The sequence below is a fragment of the Apteryx rowi genome, unplaced genomic scaffold (genome assembly GCF_003343035.1).
Source record: "Apteryx rowi isolate R43461 unplaced genomic scaffold, aptRow1 scaffold_741, whole genome shotgun sequence".
NCBI lineage: Eukaryota > Metazoa > Chordata > Aves > Apterygiformes > Apterygidae > Apteryx > Apteryx rowi.
In genome coordinates this window covers 387742-398023 of record NW_020451029.1, presented here as the reverse complement: position 1 = coordinate 398023, position 10282 = coordinate 387742, and the positions used below count along the sequence as shown (strand labels likewise).

The 10282-nt window shown below is 39.9% G+C and overlaps 1 protein-coding gene across 1 annotated transcript in view; it reads right to left on the bottom strand.

Moving 5' to 3' along the window:
* Positions 1-3818: 3818 nt before the first annotated feature.
* The window catches only part of LOC112976552 (engulfment and cell motility protein 1), a gene marked incomplete at its 3' end in the record, with an annotated part of 75285 nt that continues 68821 nt past the window's right edge, over positions 3819-10282 (bottom strand). Inside the window, exons 11-13 of the mRNA XM_026087931.1 lie at positions 7088-7138; positions 5340-5462; positions 3819-3981 (exon numbers count right to left, since the gene is read on the bottom strand). Of these exons, the coding sequence (XP_025943716.1) occupies positions 3819-3981; positions 5340-5462; positions 7088-7138 (337 nt within the window). The remainder of the gene's footprint in view (positions 3982-5339; positions 5463-7087; positions 7139-10282) is intronic.

The window sequence follows — 10282 nt, the reverse complement described above, 5'->3', positions numbered from 1 at the left end:
CTTCTCGGATGCTGCGCAGCCTACTGACCTCCTCCCGTAACTCCCTTACCTGACGACACAACTCGCCAACAGCAGCACACCTCCTGCAGGAGAGCTGGCTGCCAGCCCAGGCCTCCCGGAGAGGCCCCAAGCRCTCCCTGCAGCCTGAGACCTGTAGAGCCGCATCTACTGTCAGAGGGTCGGTCTGGGTCCAAGCCTCTGACACAGCAACTCCAACAGCCGCTGGGGAACGCACTGTGCGGCGTGTCACGACCATACTTGAGGAAACCTACACCACAGTGAACAGAAACGAAGGTACCTTTGCGCGCCCTTCTGCGCAAACTGCTGCGCAAACTGCTGCGCAAACTGCTGCGTCTGTTCGCTGCCTCTGTTAGCTGCGATCTGCCTTGCTTACGGGAATTAAATGTACTCAAACATAAGAAAATTTCAGAAGCTTGACAAACAATGAACTCTACAGAACTGAATCATTTCAACAGCTCAGGAATTTAGGACTGATTTAATCTTGCTGATATATGTCACTTGACCTTTTAGACATCTCTTACACCGCTAATTGTTTTATTGGAAACTGGAAAACTGTACTTCTGCTTAAAGAATTGCCAAGAGCAAACATTGCTTAGGATTTCTGTGCCAAAGACAGATTTTAAAGGTGGGGAGGGGGGTAGGAATTCAGGCTACTTAATTTGCAATTGACTCAGAAAATAATTCAATAGGGTGGAGTGTATCTTAGATCTCCTGATTGGGTCATCTTTTGTAATACTCATCAGAACTTCAATAAATCTCCTCAATTCTGTCTAATTTGAAAATCTCTCTTTGCCCATAATAAACTGCACACAGATCATCACAATCATCTGGAAAGGTCTTATGGTTTCTGTAACTAAATGTACATTTCTAACTATGYAGTTTTACAAATGATATTGTAAACTTCCGAAACTGTATCCGGACTTTATCCCTTATTGACATTACATCTGCCATGTGGCAAAGCTGTTTGATGCGGCAGAGAAGAAATGAATAGAATCCTTGCATTTTTACATACAGGAAGAGAACAAGCAGTTCAGAAACAACTTGATGGCTAGACATGGTTTTGCTCTCCCCCTTAGAAAGAATGTTTAATCTGTTCAAGAAATTTGCATCCTGACGAACACCGCCAGTGGGATGACGAGAGCATTCGAAGGCAGCCTCAAATGGGTTTCTTCTTGTGCCATGAAGCCCAAAAAAGGGAAGAGAAATCTCCTCTTATTCCCTTAAGGGCACAGATCAGTCTGCCAATGTATCCCTCTACCTACAGTTTTTGAAAACACTGAGGGCACTTTAATGATGGAGTGAAAAGCTGCACAGGGGGTGAAGGCAGCTCATGGGAATACAGCCAGAACGCAGCCCACATGCAATGTCGGAGAGTGCCAGTCCCAGGACAGACTCTCTCAGAGCCGCCTGGGAGCTCCCTAGCAGGTCCTGCTTCCCCAGCTCTTCTTCCTCCTCAACTGTGAGACAAGTTGTACATTCAGTATTATCTCTACTCTTTGCTCAGAGTAAAACTTTTATACAAGAGTACTATGAAATCTCCCCACAGTTCACAATATTCCAGTTATTAACATTTTTATTATTTGTGCAGTGCATCATCATTCCCTGTTAGTGGGGCAATCTGTGTCTCCTTAGAAACTTTGCTGTGGTGCTCCTCTCTCAGCTCGCTTTCCCTGTTTCCTCTTACCTCCCATTATGCCTTCCCTCTATTTATCCTTCCCCATTTTCTTCACAGCTTTCATTCCAGTTCCCATCCCCTCTTAAGGTTTTGCCTTCATTCCCTTTTGGAGGGCTATCAGGATTAAATAGCAAACACTGCTGTTGCTGCTCTTGACAACTGTTGAAATGTTTTCAGTAGGCTTCAGAACAAACAACCCAAATGAGAGTAATGAAGATAAGGAATAAGTCACTCCTGCACAGGCACAGCAAAGTTCATATAGACTTAGACACAGTAATGCATTTTGATTCACATTTTCAGTGTTTTCCTCATACCCCTATCAGCTAAAACACACTGCCATTAACAATGAGTTCAGCTCTGCAGGATCCAAATATATCTCATGGGACAAACAAAATCATCAGAAAAACAAGTGCCAGGCTGCACATCCATTGTTCTCTAGTCCTTGTTAAGCAGCTGAAAAACAGGATTGGAATTTGGAAGATCTGTGTGCTAGTCCTGGCTCAGCCTATGTTGGGTGCTCCATCACATGCTCAGAGTTTTCCAGCTTGAGCTTTAAGAAAGCAAGTTCAGGCTTACAGAGGTGCTAGGTAGAGATGTCAGTGACTGCAGTGGTAGTTGAGGGTTTTCAACCTCTCAGAAAAATAGAGTAAGCAGCAGATGYCCAAGGTATCAGCCAAAACTAGAGGATGCTTGCCACAATCCCTGTAGGCATGGCCTGACCATGCCTTTGGAGACTCCATCATTCCCTCTTGCCCCATGCCATGATCTTTTTTTGCCACCATTCCTACTTTTTCTACCAGTTTCTTCTCTTTCTCCTACGACAAAGTCAAACCCCATCTCTGTTCTCATTCACCACAAGCAAAAGGCTCTATATCCAGCCCATTTCTCTCCAAGCCAGGGCCAGCACTTTACCCTTGAGTCCTGGCCTCAGGTGACCAGTGTCTTCTGCTCAACTCATCGCAGGAGTTGCCAGTTCTAGGTGTTGGGATAGCATTATCTTCTATCACACTGGAAGCGAGGATGCATTCATAGGCTTTTATGAAACAGAGATTCAAAAGCTTCTTCAAAGCACTAATTTTACTACCACAATTACAATCCTGAAATGCCAAGTTTCTCCCTTTCCCTCTATTTACTTAAGACTCCTTATGGATTCAGCACCATTGATACAGCAGTAATTTTTCCTCACTCATCAGTAATGAAAGCAACTGTCAGTATCCAGAAAGCATCCTCCCAAAACCACCACAGAACTGGGTAATGCTGAGCTCTATGTCACACAGCTGAGCAGAGTGCTCAAACTGCACAGTAGGCTTCAGTTTGCATTAATGCAGTGTTTAAAACYACCCAGTCTATAACTTTGGCTTCTGTACTACATTCAGCATATATATGCCAGGTCAACAGCACAGTAATGAATCATGTAGGATATTAAGCATATAATTTTAACTAAGGAGAAAGCAAACTGCATACTAACCTACAGTAACCAATAAATCAGGATACTGATTACAGTGTGCATGTGTTTGTATGCGTGTGTGTGTCCTTTGCTTCCAGAAGGGAAAAAAGAAAGATATTATTCATTGGTATAAATGTACCTAATAGTTTCGCCAGATTCTGTGCCCCAACCCAATTTCAGCCAAGATCAAAACTCTTCCTGGTTTGACTAGGGTAAGGGGTAAGAGACTCTGCATCCCCTACTCCACAGAAGAAAGGACTTCAGGCAACCAAAATCCAGGATACTACAAGTAAATACCATAAATAAAACCCTACCTCTGATTTATTGTGCTCATCAGTCCACATCATTACTAACACACTGCAATGATTTTAGAGGTCTGCCATAGATCCATTAGATAATGCCTGCTCATCCAAGAAACTATTAAAAGTTAGATTTTTATAATGACACATCATGCAAAACTACACACTTTATCTTCAGAGAGTTATCTTTTCCAACTCACCGTAACTTCTGCTAGAGTAGTCATTTAGGGTCCTAAGTTAACCAGATTTGCCAAAACCAACCAAACAAAGAAAAACACAAAAAGAAATCATGCTATTCCCATGTAGGAAGTAACCAGAAGTTCAGGTAATAGCAGAAATGACTGATTATGGAATGTGTTACAACAGAGGCACTCACATTCAGTGCACCACCACACAAAAATACTCACAATAAATCCAAGCTTTTTGTAGTCTCGAGTATACATAGATTTGCGTTTCTCAATACTGCCACTGCTGTTGTTAGGTTCAGATTCTGCATCGAATGCAATTCTTCGGAGTTCAAATATAATATCCCGTTGAGCCTAAGTTAAAATAAGTTAAAAAATGGTTAAAATAACACCCTTCTCACTTTGAATAGCAAGACAATGCCACAAAGGTTGTTTTAAAACACTGCATTTCCTCCACTGCCCAACCTTTCTTTATCTAAACTCCCCACTTCTTACTCAGAAAGACAGTCAGCAAGAGCGACTTTGGGGCTCCCATTTTCCAAAGTCTTCACATTTGTGGGGTTCACATGCAGATGCTCAAGGGCTGACTTCCAGAAGCTGGACCCATGTTAACAAGGTCACTAACTGCAGACTTAATTTTAACCATATGCATGAAACCACAGAAGCCAAGGGATGACACACGTTTCAAATTAAGCCAGTGCTTAAGCACTTTGCTGCCTTAAATCAAATGGCTCAGCACTCTGCATTCCTCTCAGTAACTGTACATTTTTGCTGTCACGAGAATGGGCAGTAGAGGGATTACTGCAGTTACACATCACTAGGAACATACTCAGACAGTGATAACCATTCTGCTATCAATACTAACAATGCTGTATTGGTCATGTGTGCTGTGCCATAACCACACACCCATTCTCCTGAGTCAGAAACTTTCCTGCCTCAAGCTAGAAAGACAGGAAGGGCAAAATCCTAAGCGTAATGTTGYTTAAGTTTACAACCACCTTGCTCTCCCCCTCTCCTTTCCTCCATATTACTATTTCATCTTAACACAAGTCCCTGTTAAAAATGAAATCAAATTTCCCTTTGTACTGGGCCTGAAAAAGGAACCACAAAAATTAAAGAAACAAAACACTTCCTCTATGGCTCCTCAACTCTATATTTAAAAGTTTTTAGGGCAGTATGTGTCTAGTTGTGTGCAATGAAGAGTACTAAAACTAGTGTCTGAACACAGTAAACAATAAAATGAACAATTACTATATAGGTTGACAGCAACAAAAATGAGTTTGATTATAATACCAATTAACTGCAATGCTGGTATGTCAGATAGAGCTAAAGTGAATGTGTAAATGAAAACTATAGAAGTAATTTTAGGAAGCATTATACAGCTGTGTTGGTTCTGAAAAGTATACAAAACAAACAAATGCTGGGCTGCTGTTTACAGAGTTTTAGCTCAGGATGACACCAAATTCAATTAATGGAAATACATGCTAAGGAGAAAGATCTGGCCATTTTGCTGTTGCACTTTTACACAAGTAATGCAATAGTCAGTTCATCATCTTCATCTTTTAACAATCAGAAAACATAACCCAGCTTTGAATCCCCTAAAAAAATATGCAAGTATTCCTGGTACTGTCTTTTCCTCCCTAAAGAGCTTTAAGCATAGCAATGAGTAGTTGTCCTCTTCCTGTTCTGACCAGATCATGACAGATGCTCACCTGATCCTGTGGATCCATTTTTGTCATCATTCTGTCTTCCAGAAGGTTAAAGGTAAGCACTTGCAGAACATAAAGCTGATGTGCCATTTCATTATTGATGGCTCTCTGTGCCCTGATAACATGCTGTAAAAGGAAGATCGATTCAAGTGAATACCACCGTAACAGAAACTCCCATCAGGTGGGCTCAGATGTTTCCACTGCTGTATGTATGTGTTTGATACACAATAGCGTATGCACACTCCAGAAAAAAATTAAAGCAAGATCAATGACAGTGATTTAGGTATACCAATGATTTATGGGCTGCATTAAGAAACTTTCTAAGGGACAAGGCTTAATAAGAATGCACTGAAGTTTTCTCCTTCTAGCCACTAGCTAGAGCATGTGCATATGTGAATAGTGGCGAAAAATCAGCGGTAAGGTAGTCACTGAGGAAAATGCAACTCCTTACCAAGAACATTAGAGCTCTGTATTAAAAAGTGGGTGTATTAAGAAAATAGTTAAAAGAGTAGCTGTCTGAGCAAGAGAGCATTCAAGCTGGCAACACAACCTGCTCATGCAGCRATATAATAGGGCTACTGCAGTAGTCAACATCACATCACAGTCCTACCTCTACCAGACGATTTCATTCTACATGAGGAGAATGACTTAGAAACACATTAGAATCCAATGCCCCGTATATGCAACACAGAACTACCCCAGGCACAAAGCAGACATCAGASTGATGGACAATTTTTAAATCTCTGGTTTGCCCCCAAATACCAAGGAATTCTATAGGGGAAACAAACACAGATCACTAAACATAGCTGTGCATATGTACAGGAAGTCATTAGGTAGAAGAGAGATAACAACTAATATAGTACAGCTCCAAGGGAGAAAGAATCTCTCTGCTGAAAGGCACTGGAGCATTTTATGATGGTAAATGAACACCCAAGAATGTTATCCATATGCTTATACTAAATTCTTATGAACACAATCAGTATAAAGACATAGCTTCTGAAATAAAAGTTCCCTGTTTTTTTGTATGCTGACCTTTGAAATGGTGTTCGTGAGAAGGTAAGCGAGATTCCCCTCTCCCTTTTTTTTTTTTTTTTTTTTTTTAAAGGACTGCCTAGTATCTCATAACAGATACTGAACTCGTCCCTTTTTAAAAGCCCTTTCCTTTGAAGATCTAATCTACTCTAAGGTCAAAGGCAAAATCCCTGTCATTTTTCATGATAGCAGAAGCAAGTCTTTTATACTACATTCATTAATTTCACACTTCTTTTGTGCAATACTACACTACACAAATTATGTGCAACCCAATATCAAGACACACAGAATCATCTCTAGAACCAAGAAACATAGCAGTTTGTTTTGCTAGACTGAAAGCCCTGGGCAGCTTGCTTGGCTTTCATCAGGTCCAAACTCTAACATAGACGATTTACCACAGATTTCTCAAACATTCCCTAAACTACAGAAAAAAGTTCACATTCTCCACTGGAAGGAAATGCCTAAGGTATTCTTCTTTTATTCAGTATTATATTTTCAAGAAAAAATGACAATTTATTTGACTGGGAAAAATATCCTCTCTAATAATCAGTTTTGAATCCATTCAACAAGCAAGCCTTTATCCTGTACATCATAAGTTTCAAAACATATTGAAATGCAAAAATAATTTAAAAAAATGAAGATAAAGCCTATGCATACCAAAACTTGAGTCAGCTTTTCTCTCTTTTAGTGAAAAATAACCTTGAAAATAGTATACTTACAGTTAAGATGATGAGGCGAAGCTGTTTTTGTGCCAAAATGTTCGCCATTTCCTGTTTTGGTTAAAAATAGTAATTACCCAGAAGTAGCTATTTTAGTGCCACACTTAACACTGAATTTAAAAGGCTAGAGTCTTAAGTTTCTGCAGTATTTCTTATAATGATATGAAACAGCATGTCAACTATATATGTGCTATTTTAATTTTAGTGTCACAAACTCAGATTAATATGAGAAAAAGGCAAAGAAAGAGAGAAGTGTATCATGAGCTGCAGACTTTGGTGATCCCAAAACTGCAATGAAACACTTCAATTAGAAAGAACCCTGTGGGTCAAACAAAGTATTTACATACATGTGTTCAAGCACAACCTTCCCCACCCCAAAAAAAGAAGAAAACCACACAGAAGGAAGCAAAAAAAAATGCTTCTAATATGCCATCCAGGACTTTTAAAATAAAGTGATGCTAAACAGCATGCATGTGCACATCAATATTTCAACTGTTTTAAAGTCTAATGCTTTAACTTTGAGCCAACACACCAGCCTACAACTCACTACAGTTTCACCATAGCAAATAGCACTTCTCCCTGTACTTTGGTAGCAGTACTAACATTGTTGTCTTCTCTTTCTAGACCTAACTGCAAAGTCACTATCAACCAGGATGTCGTTCTGTTTTCACTCTTCACCATCTAATCTCAGCAAACTGCTCTGAGCTGCACAGGATGGGATGCTTTATCCTGATCAGGCAGCAGAGCCTAGTTTCCTGAGCCATGCCTGCACTGCATGCCCCATTTTTAAGATCCATGATCTTTTCCATGTATACAGAAATGTGTGTACATATGTGGATGCATGCTAGCATATGCATCAATGCACACAACACAAAAAATAATCATGCAACTATTTTTAAACCCTTGTTTTCAAAACGTACAATTTAATAATTTGAATAATTTTGGTAAAATATTGCTATTTAAACACTGCTGATAGGTATACATTGGGGCAATGTTTGGAAATAGTGGATGATTGTTTGGAGTTACAGCCCATGTGTCAGACCCCTACATAACACAGGACATCGTATGATATCAGCACCAGCACTGCCAGGTTGCAGGACGTTCTTACAATGCACTGGGGTTCTGTGCAGTTTACACCAAGTCATGATACAGTTCACATTCAGGAGAAATAACTAAAAAAATTTTTGCTAATTATTGGTTAATCTGTACAGAGGACAAGAAACTAGAAAACAGGAAAAGCGACTGTTACACAAAACCCACAAAGAGCTGCATTCCTGAAGCCGGGCTGCAGAAACAATGTAACCGGAGCAATATTAGGGTGAAAACTTGCTTGCGCAAAGAAACAATTCTGACTTGGAGACAGGAGGCAGCCACGGGCATTGACTATTTCCTTTACACCAGACGAAGGGCGCTGCGACAGAACGCAGAGGGGATAAAAAAGGGGCCAAAGACAGGAGAAACTCAGCTTTTGTTTTCAAGCCTTTGCTSGCAGGGCAGGTAGAGGCTGCACGTACAGCAAAGGAATGGATGACACCAATGCTCTCATCCCTCTTGGAAAGGCACAGCTGAACTGCAGGGGGAGTGCCAGGCACACCATATATTTCGCCTTAGGGAGAACTGGTCAGCTTTGTCAAAGTATAGCCACCACAAAAAGATGGAAAGAATATGAGGTGGTAGTTCCTGCATTCAAGGCAAAGAATTTATTTTATCTTTTGAAGAGGATAATCAAATTAGGACTCCATTCTTATCTCTGGAAGTTAAAAGGTTGTTATTGGGATATCTTTTTTGGTCCCTAGACCAAAAAACGTGGTAGGAAGGACAAGCATTCACAAAACCTATTGGGGTGGGGGGAGAAAGTAACTTTTGTCTCCAAGACAGCCACACAGCCATTAGCAGCTGATGAGCTGCCTCTTCTAAAGTAAGTATTGTAATAACAGATATGAACAAGAATTATATGACAAAATTTTCCACCTCATTTTCCATAGCAATGTCTTTCTGCAAAAATGCAGACAATTGCCAAAAAATCAAAGTGTTTCAAACATTCACAATATCATTTCCTTGCTCAAACTCTCAACTCATTTCTGATACATAAAGCCTTTTTTTTCTTTTTAAATAATCAAGGCTTCTCTAGATGATTTGACCCTTGACAGTGGCAGAGGAAGCAAAGCAAGAAATGAATTCTCATTAAATAAAACAGACAGAGAAAGAGAAGGAGGAGGGAAAGAAATTCGGACTTCAGCATCAATTTAAATCTCTTCCTTAATTGCAGTGCAACCATCCACATCACACTGGATCCCCCAGCACAGCAGCAGAGAGGGTGCCAAAGCTCCTAGGATCATACAGGTTTGGGCCCCAAACTTGCCATGCCGTTTCTGGTGGTCTGCAGATGTTTCTCGTACGTTCTGGTTGGGGTGCACTCTTTTGCACGAATACATGCACTTGGTAAATCTGAGTGCAATGCCTTACACAATTTCACCAACCGCACTAGGTTACAGTGTCTGCAAAACACAGTTTTATTTTCTGGGAAGACCCTATGGCACTGTCATCTTCAAGAGTGCATGCCCACTGCTCAAAGTCTTATCTACCTCTTGAGGTCATCTCTCAACTTCAGATATGGCTCAAACACTTCTCTGAACTGCCCCAAATGAGGACACAGTTTTTGCAACAACCTAAGGTAGCAGCAACTGTTTACAAGTTTAAAAAACAAAATCTTTGTTTTTCTTGCAAGCACCTATCATAGGTTTATGTCAAAACTGAAAAAGCCTAAAGTTTTCAATCCAATTTTTCCTCATTAAGTCCCTTCTTCCCTTAATAATTAAGGAATATATTGGAGGAAGAAAGAAAAAATAGGACAGAAAAAAGTCTATCTGAAATTAAACCAAGCTCTTTAGTTTGTTTATAGAATCTTACATAAAATATAGAAAATTTGTTGTTTTCAAAATATTTTTGAAGCAAGAAGAAAAATGACCCATTATGTTTTTAGTGGTTGTTTAAACAATCTCCAACATTTAAAAACCTAAATAAATCTTAGTCTGAACTAATTAGCAACTTCCAGTGAATTTGTTCTGGACACTAGCAATATGTCACCACAAGAATTATTAACACTGTTTCTAGTGATGGAAATGTTAAGTAAATAAATGACTAAGTCTGGTCTGACACAGACTAATGATGTGATAAACATAAAACTGCTCTTTT